The sequence below is a fragment of the Falco rusticolus genome, chromosome 1, assembly GCF_015220075.1.
Source record: "Falco rusticolus isolate bFalRus1 chromosome 1, bFalRus1.pri, whole genome shotgun sequence".
Taxonomy (NCBI): domain Eukaryota; kingdom Metazoa; phylum Chordata; class Aves; order Falconiformes; family Falconidae; genus Falco; species Falco rusticolus.
This window is the reverse complement of record NC_051187.1, coordinates 13718028-13745433: the sequence shown is the minus strand read 5'-3', so window position 1 is coordinate 13745433 and position 27406 is coordinate 13718028. Positions and strand designations below refer to the sequence as shown.

Sequence of the window (27406 nt, the reverse complement as noted above, 5' to 3'; positions counted from 1 at the left end):
GAGGGGGTGGTTTACATCTGAGAACCTCAGTAAGGGAGATTTTGACAAGTATACCTGGGTTTGGAAATCCAGCTCACCTGTCTCCTGGCTTAAACTCTCGTGAAATCTTGGTCTTCTTCTTCTTGTGCTTCCGCTTCAAGTTTTTGATGGAAAGAGGGATGCTTTTCTTGCGACTGGTGCCACTGCCACTCTGCGACGAGGCAGTGGAGCTAGCAGAAGAAGTGACAGAGCTAGTGTCATCAGTGTCATCAGCTGCCTCATCATCAGCATCTTGCTCCATGGACTGAAGCCGGTAGTCGGACGTTCCCTCGTCCTTCAGCAGAAAGGGAGGCTGCTGCTGTCGAGCTGCTGCTCCACCTTTCTCCTTCCCCGTTTCTTCAGGCTGCTCCTCCTTTCTCTCCCCAGGACTTGGTGCACTGTTGGAAGAGTCATCCAGCTCACATTTTGATCCAGGCTTAACCTCTTCTGATTTCTGGTCAGCAGCTGCAGCAGACTCTTTGTCAGGGGCTTCACTGGTACCCTGAGATTCTGGGGAGCATGACATGATCTTCACTATCTGCTTCTTCAGCAGCCGCCTCACCTAGAGAAAGCAGACCTGGGTCAGACAATACACCTGTATGCTCAGCAAGCTGCCAGCCAACTCGGGGAATGGTTAGCTTTGTACAGAGGAAAACAGCACCCTGGGGGCCTCTTCTCATTGCACCTGCACCAGAGTATTCTGCAAACCAGCATCTCACCACTGCTCTACTCAGGAGCAGCACTGGACTAGTCCAAGAAAAGCAAGCTTTTCTCCTTAAGGCTATTTTAAACAAGTTCTGAACTTTTTGTTATGGTAGGTCACAAGAGGCTGCACAAGTCAATTTATGTAACAGACGCAGCTACGCAGGGAGGTCATCATCCACACTGATGATATCCTGTTATTCTAGGAACACTGCTGCTCTATAGCCAGCATGTAGAAACCATAGCATGACTTGTGGCCTAGGAAGCAAAGATTTCTTTCTTGTCTCACTATAGCACAGATCTAGCTGAACAGTTCAGTTCCACGAGAAACCTGAGGTCATGCTAACGAAAGTGACATGTGTCTAATGGTCCCAGCTGTCAGGGCACAGCAGTTCTGACACAGCTTGATCTGCGCAAGGTGACACCTCTATGTTTAAGGTCCTGTTCATGTGCTCTCGTGGCATTAGCTGCATGCTTCACCCAGTGCAGTCAGACTGCTGTACAAGGTGACTTCGCTGCTGGCAACAACAAGCCATTACTCTTTACAACAACCACTTCAGGAGTCTCATTTCAGACCACATGACTACCAGGAAGACTTTTGCTTTAAAAGCCACAGCAACCAGAAATACTTAGAGAAGTCAATGCTTCCCTTGACCTCTCAAACTCACCTTTTTGGCAACTGATCCTTCACCCAAGACACAGTTCCTCTCGGGGCATTCACAGGTGATTTTTGCAGGTTCCACTTTGTCTGGGAACACATAGAGGCATCTTTCCCCAAGCTGCCTTTGGGCATGGTCAAAACACCCCAGACGCTTTACCCTGGTAGAACAGGAGGACAGCCATGAGCAAAGTGCAAAAGAACAGAACCTAGCAGTGACCAGGGCTGGCATGACCTCATGCCAATGGCACTTCTTTGTGGGGTAGACAGAAGCTAACACCACACCAAATCTTTCCCAGGCACATAATTCTAAAGGAGTGGGAATCTCATGAGGGACTGCTAGGTGGGGATACAAAAGGACCGGGTGGGACATGAATCACTCTTCTCCCTCTAGCTCCCCCTCCCGCAGAGAGCTGCCAAGAAACATCTGAAGTTAGCACTGGGGTTTTTTTGCTGTCATCTGAAAGCTGCTCTCTTCTAGCTTATGAATTCCAGGCAGGAACCACACTGCATTGTGCTGTTACTGATCTGACTTCCTTGCTGAGTTTTGCCCAGCCCGTTCCTGCAGCTGCAGCCTGCAGAGGGCACCTGCTGCTGCCTCAGCACTCCCCAGGGCTGGGGCCAGCACCCCACGCCTCTGCTGCGACCAGACACACACAGTTAAAAGGTGCAGCCTGATCCAGACCCAAGTGGAAGGACAAGGGAAGAAGTGAGCTGTTGCCAGACACCGCTTTCCTTTATGCACTTGTTAGCAGGAGCGTACTTGGAGAGGATTGGCAGGAATCTAGCCCCTGTGTTAGTTTAGACAACGCTTGAGTTACTAGTTTGGAAGCTATTATCTTACATTTTTGAAGCTCTGGAATACAACACAGGTGTACAACAAGGAGAAAAACTCACTGGAAACAGCTGCATTGCACCTAATCAGTTGGTAGGTGTGTCACCATAGTCTGTGCAGTGTTGTGCCCTGAGTGTTGGGAGTGAAAAGGGGTTTAACTGATCTCACCTGGACAGGTTCTCCTGGCTGATGACTGAGGGAGGAGGGCTTACACTGTCAGTACCTCCAGGACAGAAGCTTTTAGTGATCCAAGTAACCTTTAGTTCTACCACCTGTACCTGCAACGTAAAGAGAGAGAAGACAATTTAATTTTTCAGAGGCTTTCCTGGACCAGGGTCTAGGATCTGAACGTCAACGCACAGGGAAGCGGCAAACCTGCTTTTACGTTTAAGTGCACTTTCACCACACCCAGGACCTCTACAGTGTCCCCACAGCATGGCTCTTGGCAACACTGAGAGCCTCTACATTTTTTAACTTCAGGAAAGATGACATCTGGGCTTGGAAAGGAAGCTATAGCACATACAAATCAGCAGTCCAATGTCACAAAGAGATACGCTAATGGACTTGGAACTGCTCCCTCCATCAAAGAGTCAGCAACATTTCTCTCTTTCTGGATAGCATGCAACATTAAGTTTCAATAGAAGAAGTGCTTCTGCTACCTAACCATCAGCAGTACTGGTCTCTAAGTGTACTGGCACCCTACTACCTTACAGGGTGCCAGCAGCACCCCTGGGAGGAAAAGCCAAACCATGCTGAAAAGTCCTGTCAGTCCCCAATGAGAAATTTTTTCACCTCAGGAGAGCACAGCCACAGTGCATTTGCTCTTGGAAGGTTACCATGGCAAGCTGACTCTGCTCCAAAACACCAGCCAGGGACCATTCTGTGCAGAAGGTGGCCGTGTGACAGCTTGTCAGTCCTTACCTCTTCCACCACCACTCTGAACTTGCTCTTGGTGCTCAGAACAGGCTTCACACCTGAGAGCCACTGCACACTGGAGAAGACTTTAGAAGGCCCGATGAGGACTTGCCCAGGATAAAAGCCGTATGAATCATCAAAGAAGAGACCCTGTGTGGGAAAGGGAGGTGGGGAAAACAACAGCATAAAGGACTCAAGATTTAAGATTCCAGCATTTCTCTTCTCTCATTCGTGATCAGTAAGATTAACCATAAAGGTAAAGTCTGCAAGCTGCCCATGAAGCTCATTCCTCTCCTGAAGTCAGCCCAGCAGTTCCTATAGCAACCTGCTCTGCCATGCATCCGAACCGGATGCGGCTGACTAGGACTCAGTAGGGGAGAAGCAAAGGTACTCATAAGAAACAGAAGATGTGTATTTCCATACAAGTGTTCTCAGTAACAAAATAGCCAAGGTGGGCTGAGTTCTGGGCAACAACACCCATCTCTTGTTCATGCTCCGTTTCAAGCACCTACAGCTTTCAGAGCCAGAGGATGCCTGCCTTCACTCCTCTGCTTGTTGAATTACGTTTCTAATTATTACTCTCATCTTAGGTGGATTAGTGAATATGATGGTTCTTTGAAAACAAGAAGACAGTAAACACAGCCACTCTCCTTAGAGCTCTTTCCCACTGATATTTACAGTGACTGGATGAGCCAAAGATTCAGAATGCGAGGGTGGACAGAACAGTTTAAGGTAGATAAAACAATGAGCACAAAACTGTATTGAGTCTTGTCAGGATAAGAGCAGCGCAACAAGATCTAAGTCAGGTAAGTATCTAACACACAACAATTCTGAGTGCAGGATCACCAGTAACACTGGAGACAACTTTCAGACGAAACTGCAAGTCTCCAGGGGACTGCATACACCTTAAAGGCAGCTTAACTCAAAACAAGGTCTCTCAAAAACAGGGTAACCAGAAGCTGGATGCTGCTAGAACATCCACTTAGGAAGCAGAACACATATTGCACAACCCAATACAGCAGAGACTAAGATATCGGTGAGTATCTAGCAACAGAATACTCCTCCTCTGTACAAAACAGGAAAACCATAGCAGCACATCCTATTAAACTGATATTCCATTTACTCTTCAAGAAACAGGCATCAAATTTTAACAGAAATGCAGTTTGAGATCAAAGGGACCTTTGCTTTGAAGGCTGGGAAGGATAAGGGCTGTCTTGCTAGTTCCTAAGAATTACATGCCACTCTCGGTCAACTCCCAATACTGCTGCCAGGAGTGCAGCAAGGCCCTACTGATGCCATTTGGAAGAAAAAGCAAGTTGTCAGCCTCTGAAGGTGAGAGAGGTTAGATCCCATCATCACACAGGGAACTCCGTTTTACCCAAAAGCTAGCAAAACCTTCCCCACCACATGATTTGGAAAATGCCAGTATGGTGGCAGGTCTCCATTCAGAGAATGTAATGGACTACAACAACAAGACAGGCAGTATTTTATGTGATCTGAAAATGGGCTTCTAGCAGAACACCTTTTAAACAATACGCCCTATTCCAGAAGGGGAACAATTTTGAAAGCATTATTAAATGGCATAAGAGCTTTTTCAAGCATGTACGGATATAATGAGCAGTGAAATGCCTTGACATCAGCCATTTGACTGCATGTTATGCAAGTTGTTTGCAAGGAAAGCAGTTCAAAACCTGTTCATTACTAAACATTACCTTTAAGCTACATCCTGTTACATTTACATCAAGTCAAGATCTAGTGAAGTGTTTTTGAGTTGTGATGCATCGTTTAATTTTTAGGGTAAGTGCCTATCGTTTTGCCTTCTCCTTCCCTCCTGCACAGAAAGCTTACAAGATGAAGTTGATCAAAGACACACAGGAGAACCAGAAGCTCACCGAGTCACTGACATGAGGACAAACGTCATACAGCTTAGCTCCATCTTCTGTGCTCATAGAACACCTGTAAAACAGACAACAGACACTGTCACATTTCCAGAGCCATCCACCTCAAAAGGAAATGGCACCAAATTAACCAACACTATCTAAGCAGGTCTGTCCATATGCCCAGCAGTATATCGCTGCACCTTTATGGTCCAGAGCAAAACTGCTTAAAGGCAAACTATAAAAGCACTGTCTGGTATCTAAATGTTCCATTTAACATGTAAAAAAAAAAGTAATATGCAGGGTGCTGGACAAGATTTGTCTGCTGCAAAGATCTGGTTTGTTATTCACACTGATTCTGGAACCTAAAGGCAATTTGGGTGTACTTCCTTCAGTAATAGCTTCATTTCCAGAGCGAGACTTGGTGGGATTTCAAATGATTTATTAGGAAGAGATTTTGAAAACCGTTACCTCATTTTACATAGCTATGCATGAGCTGGTAACAGATACCAAGCAAGGTTTTAAATTGCACCAGTAACTGCAAGCAATACAGACAGAAGCATAGCTGTTTTTCACTCCCAGTTTAACACGTAAGAACCTTCCAGCCTGGGTTAACCGAATGCTAAAATAATCAAAATCACAGATGCATCCACCAATCATCTGTTACAGTTCTTGCATTACTTGCTTCTCTTAGAGCTGGCTGCAGGACTGTGGGGTTTTTGATTATTATTTTTTTAAACAACAGCATCAATACTCCATTTCTAAGACAGATGGGTTATTCCCCAGTGGCCAGGCCCATAAGTCTCTTTGGCCTCCACTGGTTCCTTCCTTCCCTTGCATCAATAAAAAATAGTTTGTTGGACAAGACAGGCCTCAGGAACAGGGTGAATGAAGTGAATTCATAGGGGTTTAGCTCACAAGTAACTGTCTCAACACGCACAAAGAACAGAATGCAGATCCTTGTGTTGTTTTTGACATATGACTTTGGATTATGTCTTCATTGAAAAAACATTCCTAATACAGTTGCAAATAACAGTGAAATACCAAAGCTGTTCAATCCTTTTTTCAGGGTAAGAAACCTCCCTCCCTGCATCTCACTTAAGTTATGCTCTCATACTGAGAAAAGGTTTGAAATAACAATCCATTTTAAACAGCTTCTTTTCCAGAGGAGAAGCACAGTTTAAAGACCAACGTGCTTTAGTTGAGAAGCACTGATCTGCCTGGGATTGAAAAAAATTGGCACCTTCCAGACAACAGCTTTTTCTGGAGGGTTACCAATGAATCTCAATGTTTTCAGAGAAAGATGTGTTCTTACTCTATGTGTGAAGATAATGTAAGCAGGTAACTTAGCATGTGAGTGAAGTCCAGCCTGTTTCTAGTTTTCTAAAAATGGACCAGGATTGTGAAATCCAAGGGGGACAGTCTTCAGGAAGAAGTACCTGGCTCCATTGGAAAGCTTGAGGATGACCTGGTTCTTCAAATCATAGACCTTGCCCAGCCAGCAGTCATAGGCTATGTAGTCACCATACATGAATGGCTATGAAGAAAACAGGTAACAAAAACTTATAAACATTAACCCTCGTACTTTGAACCATCAAGTTAAGTCCTCACACAATACAGATGAGATAGCAATCTCAAAGGGACTTATGACAGCAACTGCAGATCTCACTGTGAACTAGAATTACGGTACATCGAAGAGTTTGCTTGAAAGTCAGGGCACAGCCTGGATTCTCCAGTTAAGCAGCTTGGGCTTTCTCTAGGATTTTTTTCCCCTCTGATCTTAAACTTCAAGTGTCCACTTCAAGAGATGCTCTGCAAAGTAGAGGCATACTTGCACTTGCCTTCAGTTAATATTAACAATTTTTATCAGAGACTGATTTTCCATCCCAGAGAAGCTTGTATCCCACTACCTTTCCACAGGCTGTTTCTTGAGAAGGGTTGTGACACTCCTGCTCTTCACTCCCAAATTAACTTTTTCTCAAAGGAAAAAGAATGAGAAAATCCCATCCCACCTGGCCTTTGAAAATCACCTACCCAACTCAAGAGGGAGAACCAAATGTTTCAGACTCTTCCATCTCAACAGAAAGCTGCTTGACTCATCTCAGCATTTTCGTAGCCTGTTTAAACAGTAATGATTTGCACCACTAAAGCTCTGTGCCACTGCCATGGGGCTGCCCCAATCAGGTTGTCACACCAGTCTATCTCAACACAGTTCTCACACAATTGACTGTGAACCTAGCCCTTCAAGACAATTTGGTCTCAGCAATGTGATCAGAAACACAGAACAGATGGGGAGATGAGGCGATGCTGCATCATTTCTTCCAGGGAGGATGCTTACATTATGTTTAAAATAAAACTGCAGATGCATCTTGCACAATATGGATGCTTCCCTTGCATGTGTTACTTGAAATACAGCAGCATTCCTCCAAACCACCAAGCCCTGGCCTCCCACATGTATTTTGGCTGTATTCTCACCCAGATATGTTGCAGGTCTTTGCTGTTGACAGGGTAAAGGATGCAGTTGGTTCCTACCAGCTTCACAGCACACTCTATGTTGACATCAATTACAGTTCCACACTGGCTGTCCTGAAAACACAAGAGAAGAAAGGGTTTATCACCTCGGGAAGGGTCCTACACACACACACGTACATGCTCTGTGTACAAATCAGAAGTGCAAAGACAAGTGAACTTTCAAGATTAAACCCCCTCTTACCCTTCAGGCCCTCATTCTGAAGGGGCATTTCACATGACCCTAACACAATTCAGAAGGTGAGATCACTATTAGAAGACCCGTAGTCTTTTCTTCCCAGTTAAAATTTGCAATGACTGATAAAGCAGCAGTCCAGAGACTCCTGCATCTGGTCAAATAAGACCACACTAAGTCAGGTGATTAGTATTTACTTCCTTTAAAATCTGCCCAGCTCCTTGGTCTATTCAACTGAGCAGATCTCCTCAACTCCATGGGACCGTCCTGTAGGTACTGCCCCGAGACAAGAAAGGCATTAACCCCAGAACAACAGACAAGTTCTTTAAAGCTTTCTGTGACTTCTCATGTAAAGTTTGATTTTGCAGGACATTATAAAAGGTCTTCACTTACTGCCATACTGAAAGAAAAAAATAAAAATTGGCACCTTTAGTCATATTTCAAGGTTTCAAGCCAGGTAATTTACAGTTGGTCCAGTTACGAGATGGTTGTCATTATCTCCCTCACTTTTTAGCAAAGTTTTAATCTTTTTTGTCTCCAAGACAATAACACATGCTGTCAAGAGCCTTCTGGGGATAGGTTGGCAGGGAGCACACAATATGCATGTTGCTCACACATATGGTGGAGCCCTGCAAGGAAGGGCTGCTAACCCAAACACTGTCAAATGTGGCAGCTGCCCTGGCCTCCTGACAGCTGCAACAATTGATACTCTTATTCATTAAAGACCACAAGTCCATTATAAAAGCTGAGGGCCAGCATGACAAACGCCCTGGTATCTGCAGCTTCTGAGGCTGTCCTTACCTCAAACATCAAGCTCTCTGCTTCAATAGACTTGAGCATAACACTCAAAGGGCTTATACCCTATGAGAAGTGGATTTGTTTGCTCAGTCCACTTATAAACATGCTGTTCTTTTGACCACAGTAAATATTTATTCAAGGCTTTCACTCAGGGCCCTGCGCAGCCCTTTTGGGAGTTCAGGAGTTCGCTGGTGCTCAACTCATCCAGACTCACCTTGGGGACTGGTAGGTAGAGCAGACTCCTGCAGTCCAGGATAATTCCTGGACAGATTGCTCAGGCCATTTGGCAGGCTTGCTTTCCACCTGCCTTCTGCAAGTCATCTTCCTTACATCACACAAACCCTGTGCTTCACAGCCCCCTCGGCTCCCCAGGAGGCGGTAATGAGACAAGTGGGTCCTGCCCCACGCCTTGCCCAATAGCTGTGCTAGCATATCCAGCAGGGCTGGGAGAGCCAGGCTGGCAGACCTTAAAGCAGCAGGGGCTCATTCCCTCCAGCTGCTCCACATATCACTCCCATTTCTTTCTAGAAAGGCTGGGAAGCAAAGGGAGCCTTTCTCAGCAATAACTCCATCGCAACAGACAGCAGCTAAGCCTAACGTAGCTTGCAGCATGCACAGGCTGCCAGGAAAGAGCCCAGCAGAGCTGTACTGTAACTCTCACCTGAAAAGGGTTTGGCAGAACTACACCAATTCACAACAGCTGCTGCCAGCACGATTTGAGCCATAGGATGAACAAGGCCTGCTCAGAAGTGGCACCTGCTCAACAAACCCACAGCTTCTGTAGGCTAGAGCACAGCTACCTACCCTGCTTTTCGCCCAGATTAAGCTAAATTAAGTATGCCCCATCCATCTTCTGCCTATGCTTTGCAGTTCAGGCCCTGTGTTTTAGACTGCTTAATAGTCAGAACCAAAAAAAACCTCAAGAAACAAATTCTTTGCCCTGCATTGAGCATTTCAGAATTAATTTTTCCTTTATCAGTAGCCAACATGACAGTAGCTCTGAGATACGATACAATCCAACACCTGCAGTTTCTGTGGATCATCTTGTCTCTGGCTCTAAACCGCCTCTTTTATTGATGGTGAAAAGTAAAAAAAACAGGCCTTGGGTGACTGACACCAACACCCTCTGCCCATTCTCTAAGTGACAGTTTCCCCATGGAGAAGGTGCCTGCACCACCCTACAAGCCTGCCTCCCATCTAACACTGCTGGATCCCGTTAGTCATGGGCAAGAGGATCACATTTAGTTCAGTTTGCTTCTTCCAGTTGCAGAGCACTTGAGCAAGCACAGAGCGCTGTCTGTGGTTAAGAATGATCAATGTTGCAAGCAGCCCCAGAAGCTACAGGGCTGTTGAGTCACAGCTCTCCTCCCTCACCTGTCACTGAACTTTGTTTATTATGAGTTTATTTCACTGTCACATGAAACATTAGCCTACAACACTGGAGGCAGATTTACAGGCTGAGGGGTTCTGCTGAATCACTCTGCAAGATTATAGTTGTGCTCAGCAATGCGGTCCCGGAGCGAGAAGTTGCCAGCTTTTCTCTTGTCTTCCAGGGCAAGTCTACAGCTGGAGCATGGCTCCCCACCAGCCTGCTCAAATACAACTGTCCCATACTGTTCATTAGATGCTCCCATTAAAGGGGGAGCCAAATTAAATGAGCTGACATTTCACAGTTCTGTTACAAAAAACCCAACAACTATTTCCATCAACCCCAACAGCAGAACTGGAAAAGGGATGCGACTGACCTTTGTTAGAAGAATTGACGGGTTCAAGCCTCACTCACACCAGAATTGAATGCACTCCCTAGACAGTCTTCCTGCTTCTTCTGGTACCCTGACAGCATTCACCATGCTGAAGATACTGAGTATTTAAGCAGTGAATGGACGAAGAAGTGAGTCTTTTCCTTCCCCATCAGAGATAAGGCTTTAAGGCAGACCAGCAAACTCCCACCTGAGAGCACAGTGGCTCAGCAAGCACAGGCTTCAATCCACTATCTCCTGTCTCCCATCCTTCTACTCTTTCCCTCAACACACTCTTTTCAAATAAGGAGATCTTTATACCACCCTCTTATTCCTTTTAAATAAAGGGACAGCATAGCCCAGCACCTTTTGTAGCAACAAAACCCTAACCTGCCATATTATAGACCTGCTTCTAATCTTTCCCCCAAATTAGCATATCACCTGGAAAAAGGAACACTGACACTTTCACCAGTTCTCATCCAGCTGGATTAGATTTACAGGCCCAACTGTGTTCAGGGAAAATTATCTCATTTTATGCATTAACCCCTGAAGCAGTCTTTCCCCACACTCAGGGCTCAATAAGAAGCACATGAATTTGAGTCAGCTCTCTTCTCTTGAGGAACAGAGGATTTTGGGTCCTTCTTGCTCAAGGTTAAAAACAAGCCCTCAGAGAGTGTGGTGAATACAGAATAAGTTCCACATTGTGCATTTGCCAGGCCAACTGGTGCAGGGCAGCCATCCCACATCCTGAATTTGGCAGGCTGAAGCTTGCAGATTTTCTATTTTAAATGCACTTGTAATTTTTTAAATATATATGATTAACAAGTGAAGGTTTTCTTTGGTATAGGAATTTGTTTCATTTACCACTGACACTTAAAGCATACTTGAGGGTAAGGTGTAATATAAGTCACCCTCAGAATTCCCACACTTTTGAATAGAGAGAAGAAATTGAGTTACACCCTCACCATTCCATCAATTAAAAAAAAGTTATCAGGCACTAGTACAAATGGTCTAGCAAACACCAGGGTTTAAACATGCAAAACAGACAATAAATGAGCATGCAAAACAACTGCTGGGTAATATAGCTGTCGATACACATGCGGCAAGCCAGAGAAGCCAGTTACTGCTCAGTTAAGTATGGAAATTGCAAACAAAAGCAGCACATCCATGTTTGCCAAGAGAACAACTTGCTGTCCTGAAAGCTTAAAATTACTTTAAGCAGCATCAGAGAACCAGTCAAGAGGCATGACTCAAAGCATCCCTTTGAGTGAGGACATACTAAAGAGTCCAGCTGCACCAGGTACAACAGCATGAACAGCTGATATTTCATTTTGCTAGCTGTTCATTATTTTGGATTGAAACGCTTTCATAATGTTGCAGTTTTAGTAAGAAATGTTGACTCCAAATTTCCATTTCAAACAACAATTAGATTTCTTAAGGAAATAACTTGGTTTAGCATTTTTCAAATTGCCCTTCAAGTTTTCCCTCCCTTCTCTTTGCAACATTCTGTGAAAAAGGAGTGGGTTTACTTTTTAATTGACAAAAAAGGCTTTATTTAAAAAAACAAAACACCCAGGTCAGAGAAAGGCCTTCCCCATCCCCACACCAGGCTGCACACCATGTGGTGCAAATGCAGCAGTTAGTGGCCAGCTGCCTGCTTCATCACAACCTTGGTAGCCACATTGCTGGAAGCAAGTCAAGAGAAGATGCAGGCATGCACATGGCAGGCCATATGGCTTGGGGTTATAGGTTAGGTGTGAGCAACAGCAAAAAACTGCCAACCTAGCTAAGCTCTTAAGAGATCACAGCTCGTCTGATAATTGAAACTAAATAACGTTCCCAGTATTTCCTACACAAGAGAAATCCACACATCTCTGATAAGCACAAATGCTGTACAACTAGAATAGAATGACTAGGGCTTAATGTAGTATCCAGAAAGAATAAAGGTAACTGTTATGGGCTCTGATTAAGAACCAGCTTTCTTGTCAACCTAGCTGTGTCAGGCACTTCAGCAGTGTCTGGATTTGCTGTATTTCTGAAAGAAACTGGACAAGATAGTGCTCACTGTAGATTGAGGTGTCCCTGAAAATATTTCCTCCAAATTCTCTACCATAGCACACTGAAAGGCAAGCAGCGGCAATGTGATCTGCCTCCACTCCAGCCTCCCCATTAGGCCTGGCAGAGCATATCCACACCCCCCACAACTCAGAACAGTTTGATTTAAAACTTAAAGGATGGCAGGATAGACAAGCTTGTTGTCTCATTACCTGACATTATCAGGTTTGCTTGCTCAGAGGACCTCTGCAAATAATCAACGGTAGAGAAGCAGCCTTATCAGCATTTCATTTTCAAAGCATGAAGCTAGGTCTATCAAACACACTAAAAATAGACTATGCTCCAAACATTACTGTTCAACTTCATTCAGGCAGTTTGGCAAATCTTAGAAATCCATGCAGCAGTATCATGATCAAAAACAGACAGAGAAAAAAGCACTTACGCTGGAGCTCATATGTCTGACCACATCTCGAGGGACCACAGAGCGATCTTCAAGCTTCAGCTAACGGGAGAGAGAGACTGAATTTAGTGACTCCACATGACATTTAGTCAGAAATAACATGACAAACACAAATACACAGTATCCCAGCCCTCTGGACTAAGGAGGTTTTCACAGCAGAGGATGCTGAGGCACTTCTATACACAGAATTAAACCCCTCGGTACATTCACAAAATCCAGTTGAGAGATCTGAAACACAGCAACCAGGCGATCCATCACCACTGTGCATCAAAAAGGGTGCAAACATTCTGACTCATTCATCACTTCGAGATTCCCTCTCCTCATCTCTGCATCATGCATCATTTCCTACCCACATCCAGTCTATGCACTAGAGAACACAGAAGACAGAGGAAGAAGCACGTCACACCATAGTTGTGTCTCATCCTGCACGCGTTTCACCCAAGATACCCACAAATATCTGTGGAAATCCTGTTTGGTCCGGAACATTTTAAGGTACTGTACAGTGAGAAGTCTTAGCTAGCAAGGGAATTGGTGCCAAATTTAGTGCAGAAAGCACTTGCCTTGGTGGGGTAAAAAAAAATGAAAAGAAATGACTGTCACTGCACTTAGTAGCCCCCAGGTCCATGCAGATAAACTGATAAGAGCATGGATAAAGTCAAAGCACTGCTCATATTCCAGCTCCTGCTAAAGTACTTGCTGGCAAAGAGCTGGTGCTGGCAACAAGAGATGTGGCTGGACCACGACTACATATCCTATGTTAGATCATGCAGAGCTGTGGGCACCAGGAATCATTACTGGTAGGGGAGGTATCACTTGATGAATCTCTAGTGATTACTGGTCAGTTAACCAAGTGATGTCCTTCCAAAAGTGGTCTTTCATCAAGCTGTTTCAGTGATCTCAAGACTACTTAAAGACTATTTCATTAAGTGTTATCAACAAGCTCAAAACTACAAAATGCAGTTGCCATTGAATACATTAATACTGAAATGCTACATGGGGATTAATGTCCTAAGCATACTAAGTAGGGAGACCACAAGACTGAACTCCAATTTCAGGGTTGCTGAGCCTCACTATAACTCAGCTAAGATTTCCTTTTGCTGAACAGGGAGAAGTCCCGTGCATTTCAGTGGTCAAGAACATATTTGCATTGGTACATCATTCTGAGCCCCGCAAATACACTAGTTACCATGCATTTTGGGAAGCACCATGTGAATACAGTATCAGGGACACAGCCCCTTGCACATCTCGCTTTCAGAATCCACCCCTCCACTATTGCTGCATTTGTTGCTTTTCCTTGTTGATCCCAGCCCAAAATCCACCGTGCTTTGTCAGCATTTCATCATAACCCACACCCTGGCTTACAGCCTGCTTTACTAAATTAAGACATAAATCTACAATCCAAGGGCAGGATCCGGACTAAAACCCAAGCACCTGAGTATTTATTGCCTTCTTGATTACATGTTTCAGTAAGAGAGGAAGAGAGCCAGCCAGCTAGGCTTTTAGACCCAACTTCTGGAGTCAGAACTCCACCAGAGTGGGAAACCTGAAGCTTCCCACAGCCCATTTCCAGATTGTGGAAGTGTTTTCATTGCCTCCCATATCCCACCAGGGTATATAGACAGACATCAATTTTTATACAGCTTTCTAAAATTATTTGTTAAAGTAAGTACTGTATAGATAGCCTCTTAACATCCAGAAGCAGGCAGCAACATTCACATTCCAGTAAGTACCCAAGCGTGAGCAGCGGTTTGGGTATTTTAACTGTAGTTCTCTTGCTGCAGAGCTCAATACTTTCATTTCAACATGCATTAGGGCAATTTAACCTCTGACACGTGGTGTTTAAATTTATGCATTATGTTTCAACATATCATTGAGCCATACCACTCCATTCTGTATTAAACAGTATCTGAAGAATCCAGACTGACAAGATGATCTGATGCTACCTGGAAGCAGCAATATTTTTGTTAGTAAACTCCATAAATCATAAAAGTTGTAAATTAGTACCTTTCTCATTTTGTGATCCTTCCTGAAGGATATAAACACACAGATTCTTCCCAAAGCAAGGCATAAAACTTTCTCTGCAGGGGATTACGTCTAACCATTTTCAGATCTTCTGATTTTTTTAAAAGGCAGCACAATTATTTTCAGCTCCACGTGCCAGACCCACCTGCCTCAGTTGCTAGGATAAGCAAGCCAAGTAGTAGGCAGAATGCCAGCATCAACAATAAATACTTAGCAGGTCTGTCATCACACACAAGACTCAAAATCCACAAGAAACCCAACCAGAGGAAGCCAGAATGGCTGTTGATAAACACATGACAGTCGTCATTCCTCCTGTTGTCTGTTATACCCAGAGTGACATGATCATCAGGCCAAGGTCAGCCCCCTCAATCAGGCAAGGGAATTCAATATTGGAGCAGCACTTTCAGGATAGGTACTTACAGCTCAGTTGCTGTATTTACCTCTGTGAAAGTCAGTATTAACATGACTAGCTTTGTGTTCTAGCCATGTGCCTTGACAATAGCCATAAGCATGACAAACAGCAGTTTCCCAGAGGTGCTCCCACCTAGTCCTGCACTCCTGCATGCCAAGCTGGGCTCAGCACCCTCCAAACACCTCAAATGCAGAGCGTGCTTTGTGCTGCCTTTTTAAAAAATAAATTCACATTTATATATGTTAAAGCAAACCAAAGACACTCATCACTGAACACACATTTTACCCAGGCAAAAAGGGGCAACCAACACCCTCCCACCAGGAGTCAGGTAAGTCAGTAAATGCACCGACTGCAAAAAGAAGTGGCAGAACAGCTTTGGCACCCATTTATTCCCTCTGCTGTTCAGATGTTCTCTTGGTGCTCAGCACAGCATCAATGCCCGAGCTCCACAGCACATCTAGTCAAAAGGCACCAGCTGCAATCTGGAGAACATATGATACTTCACCAGGTCTGATGATGCTCTCCTAACCACACACAGCAGGAGGGGTACATAAATGTTGATTTTTGCAGAGGAGCATGTTCTCCTTCTCAGCTCTCACCTGAAACTGGGTAGATTAGGAGACAAGAACAGACATTTCTGCCTGGCTGCCAAGCATTAACTCATCAAGCCTTGGTAGCTTATTGCTTCAAATAATTTATCTAATTCCTTATCACAAACAACCTTGTCATTTGAAGCAAAGCCTTTGTGATTCTTTATTAATTAGTTGCAGAGGTTGGGAGATACCTCTGTGACTGTAAACTGGATCCTCACTTTAGCAAACAATTCAGCAGTTAAATGTAAGCATCCTTGGGCAGGGGTGTGCTAAACTCACACTAACTCTCTGGGTTTAACCTCTCAACTCCATAAAGCAAATGGGAGACATGGGGCCAATTTTCTTCCCCAACAACTATCTTCTGATGAGATCAAAACCAAAGCAATTTATTTTGATGATGTGGGCTGGCCACCAGTGCCAAGTGTTGCGGCAGGTAAGTAAGAAGCAATCACTTCTGAAGTTTAGGGACAAGTAATACAACAGTTGCTGAGATTGATATAGGGACAACTAGCCCCAGCCGGTGTGTATCCAAAGAAAAGCAGTACTGGACATACTCAGTATTGGCATAAATCCTTGGTCACTATCTGCATATTTAAAAGCAGAGGTTAAATTCACTAATTACCTGCTCAGGTTTGCTTGTAACAACATTGGTACCCAACAATGGACAAACACACCTCTACACAGGCTCCAGCTACCGGTGTCGTCCCCCACCACCAAGGAGAAAACAGAACACATACCGGCTTACTGCCGGCACATCTCTTCCTTTCCTATTCCCACACAGTGTCCTTTCTGCATGAGCAGGAGTCTTGCTATTTTACTTTAGGAGAAATAAAAGAAGGTAATTCTACCTGTAAATAGCAGCATTTTGTTTTGCTACTGCCACACTTCCAAGTGGGTAATGTTGTCAGAGGAGATAATTACAAACAAACTGTCCCCTGCTCCAAACAACCCAAGAAAAGAAGCTGGGGGACAAGCTTAAACACAGAAAGGAATCATAGTTCTAAAGGCTGAATACACCTACATGCAGTCCTTGGTTGTTCAGTCTCAAATACGCCAGCACACACCTTTTGCACGGGCTCCCTTACCAGCTTTCAGAGGAGCTGACTACTCAGTGGACCTTGCAGGTTCAGCCCACACTTGGACAACAGGAAGAACAGGAGACCTTGTCACTATGACTCACCACTGCCCAAGGCTGAATGTCAGATCACAGTTCTTTACTCTTCAACACCCAGCAACACACAGACTTGGGAGCACACCTCTCATCTGGCTCAGCCACCGTTTTACAACTGCATTTCTGCTCAGCTACCCAGCAACACAGAGTGCATCCTGGCTATGAAAGATGACACCTGATCCAGTATAAAGCTTGCCAGTACCAACTTAAACTGTTAAAGTTCACGCTTAGTCAGTGCTGTCTCATGTAACCATAATGTCTGACCAATAAAGAATAAAATTTGCTCGGGGGTGCTAGTGTGATCCCACAGCCTCTACTTCCAACAAAATCACTGTGGTGAGAACATCAGTTTCTATTCTAGATGCACTCCAGATTTTATCCTCTGAAACAAGAGCTCTGGGAATAAGCACATAAGGTTGGATAAAAAAAAAAAAAGAGCACACATCCACCCTCCCTTGGTAACTGCTTATAAAAATGGGAATACAGGACATTTAAAAAAATGGAGGAAAGCACAGTGCTGGAGATGAAACTCTACACATTTACCTGAACTGCTATATGATGGTTGAGATGTTTATCCAAAGAAGAGGCAGAAGTGAACTATCATGGAAACTGCTTCTGCCACTTGAGTTAAGCAAGGGCTTGGCCAGCAGCAGTCACCACCATGAAAGCAGGAAAGCCAGGCTTTGACCTGCACAGATCTGCCACCACTATCCATTCTGGGCTATTTCTCCATCTCACATGGCCCAGCATTCTCCTCACATATTTTCTGTAACTGATGTAATACATTTAACAGCATTTAAACTGCTGTTCCCAGGCTCCCCTTCTACGTTTGTAAGCAAAAAAGTAAAAAAACCAAAAACAAAAACTTGCAATTTTATAAAGCCTGTCTCATATTAGGGATGGTGAGCTCTCTCAGTGGGCCTAAGAAAAAAATGTGAGGAGAAAAATAATAAATGCCTTTTGGTTGTATTACCATTCTGTGGTCTCCTTTTCAGCCAAGCCAAGGTATTATACACAGAAAACATGTCACACTTTCCTTTTCTGTGCCAACAGACATATATCATGATGGAGCTGATGAACTACATATCTGATCCTCTTTAAATTTAACAGTTAGGATTTCAGTCTTACATGTATCAAATTTTGGTTGGTTTTGTGGGGGTTTTTTTTTTGGTTTTTTGGTGGTTTTTTTTGTTGTTTGTTTGTGGTATGGGGTTTTTTTGTGGGAGGTTTTTTGGGTTTTTTTTGTTTGGGTTTTTTTTTTTTTTTTTTTTTTAACTGCACTGGGGAGTGCTCCTGGCAAGTCAACAGGCTGAATCTGTTCTGGAGTGAAAAATTAATCCCGTCCCTGGGACGTCCTTCCAGATGACCAACTCTGACTGCCAGTGTCTTACAATCCCAACATTAGTTTTTTTGTTTTGAAGAGAGAACATCTACATATTAGCTTAGAAGTAGTCATGGAAACTTGTAGCATCAGTGTTCAGGGGAAAAGAAAAACTACAGGTTAAGAGCAAACCATAGGGAAAGCAGTCTACTGCAGCAACAGGTAACAAGGCAGAGCTCTCCAAACCCCAGTACACAGAGGATGCTCCCATCATCAGTTAAAGCTAAATCCAAGCACCTGATGCTGTGAAAAGATACAGCCTTGCTTCATTCAGCTGACAAGACTCCTCCTAGGTCTTTTGAATGACTAGGCCTCTCAGCACCTGAAGTCCACATGAAGCAGGACATGGTGTACCATATTTCTGTGGTTTTAAACCTGAAAGCAATTAGGTCCTTTTCTGCAACACTGAAGCTGTCAACCAGAAGCCTACACCAGATAGCAATAGTTTATGACTGGGACCACTGCAGGGCTCTTACTAGAGGTCAAGGTGGAATTTCCTTACTACATGAAGCAGCTCCAGTCATGGGCACTAAGAGAAAATAGAATGGTGCCAACTGATGCTATGGATCACTATAACGTGGAGCAGCTCAGCAGCTGCCCTGGTGCCGGGGGTGACTGTGAGACAGAAGGGAGCACTGCTGGCAGCAGCCAACTCCAGTCAGCATCCTCCAAATTTTTTTGTTTTGTTGTTTTTTAACTTTAAGGTCTGATTGCACACCCAAATTCACTTCAGCTAAAACAGTAGCATAACTATCATCTCAACACAAGCTGTTTTTATTTAAATCCAAATGAGGTGTCTAAAATAGCAAGTCAGCTGTCCAAACATAGCATGGATACACAGTTAGATGACAAAGGTTCAGAAATTCAAAGACTCAGAAGATCTGAAGCCAAGATATATTTAATATCATTTCAGTATCAACACATTACCAGTGGCATCACATACTACTCCCAGGAAAATATGTTCTACATACAAAGTTCACTTCCCTTGAAAGACTTCTGTTACATTGTTCATATTGCATTGCACATGTGCTGTCTAAAAAGTATGAGACTATGAAGCAGCAAGAACAGAGAATCCCATGGAAGCTTGTATTTGGTTCACACCGCAACATTTGAAGTGGTACACATTGCTTCACTCCTAACAACCATAGGTTTCCAGCCACGCTGGGTTTTATGGGGATGGAAGATGGGAGAATGGGGCAGAAGAAAGATTACTAGAAACTTAAAAACTCCCGAGAACCAAAATTCTACTACCCAGAAGAGCTGAACAATACAGCAGGTTTTAAAAACCCTTGAGGGATGTTGCTGCAAAGCTACAAGAATAAATCTGTACCGACTGGCACAGAAGTTCTGCCTGTGACAGCTCCTGGCCACTCCCACATGGCAAGCACATGTAGTCTGTGGCTCTTCCAGACAGCAAGTTCAAAATCTGTTTGAGACAGGAGGCTGCAGAGCCTCCTGCGCTACTTACAGAAGAGCCATGCACTTCTGGGACAAGGTCTAGGCTTCTGTCTGATCAAGTAGCGGATGTCAGTGGTGTGTGGCTCCCAACACCTACTACAGAACAGTCAGTCACCACTATGTCACATAACTAATGCCTTTAGATGCATTTAAGTTTTTAGCCATATTGCTTTTTAGCATCATTTTGCATTTTCGTAATATCATGATACCACCTGTCATCTCAAAGCACTCAAACAAAAGAAAATATTTTAGTTTCTTAGGAATTGCACTAGGCTATTAAAAAATCGTTCAATATGGCCTGTATAGAGTGACCTTGAGTGACTCAGGAGCACACAGTTCCCCATCTGGATTGGTCAAAGCAGGAGGAGGACAGTGAGCAGGGCCTTTGTTTCCTATATTCAGCACAAAAGTTCAAAAGCTTGTTCATGAGGCTGTTCTGGGCAGCGCAAAACACTGCAAAAGGTCAGGTTGATGATTAACTTCAGCTGCAGGAAGAATAGAACAGGGGTAAGTGGGGAAGCACTAAAATGCTCCCCAAAACTTAAATACATTTTTTTTAAAGGACTTTGCTGAGGCCAAGATGAAATCAAGAAAGCTTTGCATCATATGCAGCTCTACCTGCAGACAGTCAACTGATAACGTATTACACTCTTGTTCATGCAACTAGCAGACCTGAATCTGCCAATCATCCAACATTCAGCACATTCACAACTAGCAGCACAAACTTAAGATTTACCACTAAGCCTACTCTCCAAGCAGTGCCTGTTACTAGCAATCTACCGTGGATATAATTTTACCATATGGACACAACACTTTTTCAGAAAACAAGCAAAAGGCACAACCTAAAGTAGGATTTCCTAATTAGCTCACAAAGATCCCATTGCTGGTAGGGATGAACACAGCAGCTTCCAGCCCCAAGCCATCACACACACTGCTCAAAAACAAATTTGACTGTCCCCAGCTGAATGCCTAAAGCAGCTTTAAACCCCCTGTACTAAGGGGACATGAATTTTTATCAAATTACACACCAGTTGTTTACTACTGGACTGCCAGAGCCAAGCAGCACCTGCGATCTTTTAGAGTCATGTAGGAAACACCAAGCAGGTGACTGCAGGGAAGGCAGCAGAGGAGGGAAGCCTTTGCAACACCCACAGGAGATCAGGCAATCTGAAAAACAAGATTCAAATCACTGGCTCTGCATTGTGGTTCCCTGTCAACACTGTTAACAGTGCAGAAAGGCTTGTTACACAAGCAGCTTCAAAATCCAGCTGTGTCATTAGTTCTTATAATTTCCCAACACTGCAAGCCTCCCCAGGGACCTGCAGCGTTCCCAAGACAAACTGACAGCTCTTTAATTTGTCTTTATGACATATTGTGGAGACACAGAAAACTGAAGCTGTGCCACTCAGTTAAAGTTCCTTCCAACTGCAGGCTGAAGCTTCCTGAGCCTCCCCTAACTACACATCTACTACCTGCAAGCAACTTGTAGCTACTTTTGTCCCTGTCTACATTTCTGATCACCCTACCTGTCAGGGGTTTTTTTACCCTCCTCATTATTTTTGGCTAGTAAAGTTCTTTGGTAGCAGAATATCCTTCCATCCTCCATAAGTACAAAACTTCTGCAGCACAGTTCTGGTCTTTCACTCACAGTCATATGCTGCAGCATCTTTCCCCTCCGCCCAACAAGTATCACCTTTGAGCCTTCTGGCAGAAAGACAATGAAAGGCTCTACCTTTTCAAGAAGTAGAACTTGGCAAAAAAATTTGAACAAACCCATGGATGCAACAAAAGTTCAGTTTAATTATGATGTGGGTAAATGCTGTGCTTTGGAGCCCAGGAATCTGGCCTGAACATAAATCTTTTGCTTAGCAAAAGTAAGTCTTTTACTTGGATCTCCCTTGTCCAAGACAGTCAAGCATTATTTGTTATACCAGCAACAAATCACTTCTGTAGCTCTGCAAATTTACATGACATTTTAGAAAACACTGCAAGACAGATTTCCCTGGCCTGGTGAACTCACCGATCTAACAATGAAGACAAAGTACAAGGCAGTAACTCAAGGGAAGGAAGACAAGACAGCAGGAAGGTTACTGCGTTATTATTTAGAGGAAAAGAAGTGGGTTTGGGAGCATTTCCCAGCAGAGGCAGCAACATGGTTAGTAGAGAGGAGGATCCTGTATGTAGAACAAGGAGAGTTGCACAAATCCACCTTGCTCTCAGCTTCGCTTGGAAGGTGAATCCCACTTGCAACCAGCAACAGAAAGTCTCAGCTTTTCAGCATCCTTAGCCTCACATTCCTCTCTCATGTGGGTAAAAGGTGAGCACCACTGCTCATCACAAAAGGTATGTGGCAACAGGGAACCCACTCACATGTGAGCCTGGCTTAGCTGCCTGAAGAAGGGGCAAAGCACCACCAACCAGCTGGTACCTAAAGTGCCAGCTCTGGCTTGAAGACAACCTGAACAGCATACTGAGCTTTCTAGACTCAGCTAGCAAGAATCATCTTCAGTGCAATTGGGCAAAGGGTTACAGAAAAGTTTGACTTTGTCCAATGCTGTCATCAAGTGCTGCTGAATTATTTGTTCAAACAGGCTTACATCACATATACTCACATCATCCAGTACCCAGGTGTTTCCATCTGGGAATGCAAAGTGAACCCTGTGTGTGCAAAAATGTTTACAAAACCTTAGAGGAGATCTGAAAAATAACTCAGAATGAACATGATCATGATGCTCAGCACAAAGATACGGAAGACTAAAGTTTAAATATACATGGCTATGACTAAACACACAGAAAGATCTTCTAAGAGAAGATTGACGACTAGTAAGTCTAGCAGTAAGCCACTTAGAGTCCTATGGGGAATCTTTCAAAGATATCTCCAATTACAGGATTTAATTTAAACATAGGATTTTTCTTCTTAGCAGCAGTTTACAGTAAAAGATATGATCCCCCTCCTCCGTGGTTATACTTCTTGCTTCACATACCCATTCTTCTGGGTATAGCAGTTCTGGAAAAATCAGTTGCTTAACAGAAAAGACAAGACAGGCCTAAAGGATCTTCTCCACATGCAATGTCCCCACAGCAAAGATTATTTCAGGACATCCCTCCTCCCATTTTCTTACAGTAAGATGGCTGATTAAAAGCAACACCATCCTACCACCTCAGCCTAAGAATTGGAGAAAAGCTTGATAAAGAGCAGTGCTCTAGCACCAGATGGCACTGTTTCCTGAAAAAAACCATGAGACTGCAGTTAAGCCAGGAGAAGCTGGCTGGAAGCAGTAAGCAGAAAAGTAGACATTTTGCCTACACATCAGCCATCACTTCTCGCGAACAGGCTGTCTCAGCACGCCCTCACTAAAGCCTCATCTGAAACACAGGTCAGAGCTAGAAAACCCCACCAAGAAGAATAAAGCTGTGAGGAGCACAGCACCTCTGCAGACATCCAAGCCCAGCTTGTCAAGAGATGCCCAGCTCAAGCAGGACCTAAGGGGATGGCTGTGGAAACCTTAGTGAATACTGAACCATCCAGGGTGAAAGCAACAGTTGTGCTGATCTATTTGGCAGTATCTACCAAGGTCTAAGCAAGGTGCATTTGAGTGCTAGAGAAGACTCCCCTAAGGAGAAGCTCACCTGGATGCTAACACCAATCAGCATGTCTGAGAGAGCAGAAACCCATTTCAGCCACCAATCCAGATTCCTGGGATTCCCAACAGCCTGCTGTTTTGGCTTGCCAATTAAGCTGTGTTCTTCCTTGTGTGCAAAATGTCTAGTAGCTCTTCCATTTACCTGAAGCAAAAGAATTCCTCAAATTGTTGCCTTGGGAAGGAGATGGCAGCAGTTAGGCAACAGGTTTTCCACCTTCCCACTGGATTGTGCTGGGGTTGCCATCTGAACAGCATCAGCAGTGGAGAAATTAGTCACTGCCACTCTGAGCAGCATCTGGGGCACACTGGCAGACCTGGAGGAAAGAGCAGAGCTGCTCCAACCTCTATTTGCCTTTCCAGAGGATAAAAAAAAGATGCTGCGGGGAAACTGTGTGACTGTTGCTGACCAATTCACTCCTGAGGCACAGTAAATGCACTGCACCTTTCCACATCTTTGGGAGTGGGAGCTAAGAGTGTATCCATGAAAAATATTCCTTTGCTCCATTCCTGGAGCAAACCAGGGAAGGGCTCTTCTGCTAAGCCAAAACTGGATGGTGCTGGGTTGGTGGTAACTCTGTGCTAGGGAATGAAGCACCCTCTTCTCCTCCTGCAATCAGATCAGCGGTGTGCAGGAAGAACTCCTTACTAGCCCACAGCAAAAATCCACCTTGCAAAAACTGCCAGGGAACAACAAGAGGGAGACGTATCAAGAGAAAATCACCATGTCTGCTTTCCAGCTGGTTAGCTCATATGCTGCTGTGAGTACAAGCCAGCCATTTAAATTAGCTTCTAATTGTTCACAATTATTCAGAGACAGCATAACCTGAAAGCAGCTTTACAACGGCAGACAAGTAGGAGAGAGAGAAAGAATGGTTTAAGATGCCTTAACAAGATTCATACATTCATGCTTTGCAGTTTCACAGCCTGCAATCTCTGGCAATGCTGCCTTTCCAACAGACCCCCCTGCCCCCCCCCCAGATGTGTGCTCTGCATTGCCCAAGAAGATAACCCAGGGTTGTTTCTACACTTCAGGCTTCTACTCTTTCTTGCTCCAGTTTTTGGACTGGTTCAAAAATTAAACCAGTAACATTTTGGTCTACCCCGTCGTTCACAGTCTCTGCACACGCAGGCAGCTTGAGCAACACTATTTATAAAGCTGCTTAAAATTCTGGACACAGCCAGAGCTCTTTAATAGGATGTCAGCCATGCGACACCCGAACGTAGGAGGTTGACACAGGATGGTTAGTATAATACAGCCCACTCTCTGCCTTTCTTTCACCCAGAGCCTCCACTACCACCCTCACAGGAGTCCCTTCCCCCACAGACAGTCATGTTTCACAATTGCCACAATTTTCTCTTCGAGGAGAGAAGGAACACACTAGCCTATTATCCTTAAACCCCTAGCATGTGGATTTTGGTTCACACAAGACCCAATGCAAGTCCAGTCTGCAGGTCAAATCACTTTAGGGGACTGAATCCAGATGTACCTTAATGATGGCATTCCCTCACATTCAGCCACGTTTGGACCCAGAGGTAGAGCACTGCCACCGAGCCAAAGTACTCATCTAGCTCTAGAAACCGTAGCAAGTTTAATAAACAAGCAGAATTATGTTATCAATTACAGAATCTCCTACAGACAACAAAATAACACTTGAGAGCAATGTATAAATAGCTGTAGCTGAAAGCACAGCAAGAGAGTGTAGCATGACACAGCATAAGTCAGTCCTGGGCAGCAAGCACATGGAGTGGGCTAGTACTTCTTGTAGCTTCTCTGAGCTTCATGCATGCTCTGAAATGAGAGCATCCCCCTGGAGAAATATTCTTGGTTGATCTCACAGGCAGAACACACTCCCCAAACACGCTGCAGTGCCTTACTGCTCTGCTGCATATGAGGAATGCTGCACAGACAGACAGGCTGACTGGAGCCCAAACAGAAGAGGCAGAGCGCTGAATTCGACGACACAGAACAGGACCTGGGTAAATTTGCTGTTAGCTGAGAAATACAGGATGCTCAGACTGCAGATGGGGGCAGTTTCCACAGCTACTGATTGAGAGGTCTCAGGGGAAACTCTAAAATTTAACTCACTAAGAAACTGGTATCACTGCCTCCTTGACAGGACACAGCCAGGGCAGAGGTCTAGGGCAGGCCACCTCTCCAGTTCCTCCTCACACAGCAAAGGCAAGCGCGGTTTTAAGAGGTACAGTGGCTAACACTAGCTGTAAGATATAGCAAATATTCTGCAACGGCCTTCTGAACCAGCTGTATCCACAGTTAAGTCAGATACTGTTTTAAAAAAAGACAATCAAAACCTTTATGAACAGTTCAAGCAACCTCTGAAATGCTAGAGAGAATCCACCCAAAATTCAGTAACTTTGTGGGTACCCCGTGTATGCATTTATTTCTGATAAACAGCAAAGCCACTCCCCCAGCTCACACCGCAGAAGAGTGTGTGAATGCTACTGGGACAATGCAGCACAATTGCATCATTGCCCCAAAAACCTCAGCTGCATTTTCTATTCACTGAAAGCGTTTCAGTTATCCCCCCCATACATAAATGCTGTATTGGCCATTACAAACAGAAGGAACAGCACCTACTGAATCCATACATCAGGCCACCAAAGCCCAGCTATTTAACAACTGAATTTCTGCAACTCCTGCACTGTTACACGCCTTTTTATTCAAGGGGTGTATTCACCACTTGCAGAATGGCCTGGGGAAGACTAAAACATCTCCCAGCCAGAGCAGTTTCAATTCACTGCCTCCTGTTTGTGCATCCTATAATACAAAAGCAACCAACCTTCAAGCCCCTTCGATAAATCTGAGAAAAATCTCACCAGGACTGGTGACAGCAGTGATGCAATAGGGACCGAAGTGTAAAAGCCCTTCAGAGTCTGACTTAACACTGTTGGAGCAAAGCACTGTTTCCCCCCCTTGCCTAGGTAAGTCTAGTAGATCAAACTTTTCCTTCTTCCAGAGCATGAAGCTTTCAGCATAATATTTAAAACCCATCAATGCAATCATACAACACTACTATATTATTTTGCCTTTAGGTGTTTTCTAAGTTGGCTTCTAAAATCATTTATCATAAGTTCTCCAGATCTGTGCCAGCAACCTAAGACAACATAGCATTTGCCCAGCAGAACATCCAACATCTTCATGGAAACACTGCTCTCCTCTCTGCATTACTCTGCAGGTATCCACTCAGTTATTGAGCAGCACATTTCATGTGACAATAATTCAAGATTATAGCTCGAGGAATCTTTTCTTCTTCCCTGTCCCCTTCTTGGCAACTGAGCAACCAAAAAGCACATATATACACGGCTCACAGAAGCCAATGTATGTAAACACAGCAACGGCACAGAAACCGGAGGGGTAATAAAGCCAGATGTTCCCTGGTTTTATATGAAGTACGCTGTAGTCCCCGCTCTAAACCTGCTGAAGTTATATTAAGTACCTCCCCATACACAGGTTTTAACAGCAAAATCCTTTATACCTGCATTAATCCTTGCCAGTCTGTTTTTCCTCTGGACATAGCACAGACAACAGTAAACTTGCAGGAGTACATCTTTATGCTCCTAAACTCTACGCATGCTGTACAGCAATCAAATTACTGGGAAAAAATATTTCCCAAGATGCTAAAATCCAGTTTTCAAGAATGGCTTAGGCATTTAGGAGACCCAGCATTGGAAGAGTCCCCAGGGCAGTAACACACTTCTAGGCCAACTGGGAAACTGCAAAATCTTCCATTTTTAATGAGAGGAGCATCTTGGAGAAACCTGGAACTACCCCTTCACTACAAACATTTCTGAAAGGTCACCTCTTACAGGCAAGCAAGGGGAGATTGACTGTTGGTAGAACTCACCTTGGAACTGACTATCTTCCCATAAAAGTCAGACTTAAGTCTCAGAATTTTCCTAACTGAGGCTTAAAACTGTTTTGCTGCATCCCTCACCTCCGCATATA

General features: G+C 44.2%; 1 protein-coding gene across 1 annotated transcript in view; it reads right to left on the bottom strand.

Moving 5' to 3' along the window:
• Window positions 1-27406, bottom strand: part of UBE2O (ubiquitin conjugating enzyme E2 O) — a 66182-nt gene that overhangs the window by 18140 nt on the left and 20636 nt on the right. The window contains 8 exon segments of the mRNA XM_037410864.1: window positions 78-580; window positions 1389-1539; window positions 2382-2491; window positions 3135-3278; window positions 5021-5084; window positions 6445-6542; window positions 7481-7591; window positions 12744-12803. Coding sequence (XP_037266761.1) covers window positions 78-580; window positions 1389-1539; window positions 2382-2491; window positions 3135-3278; window positions 5021-5084; window positions 6445-6542; window positions 7481-7591; window positions 12744-12803 — 1241 coding nt within the window.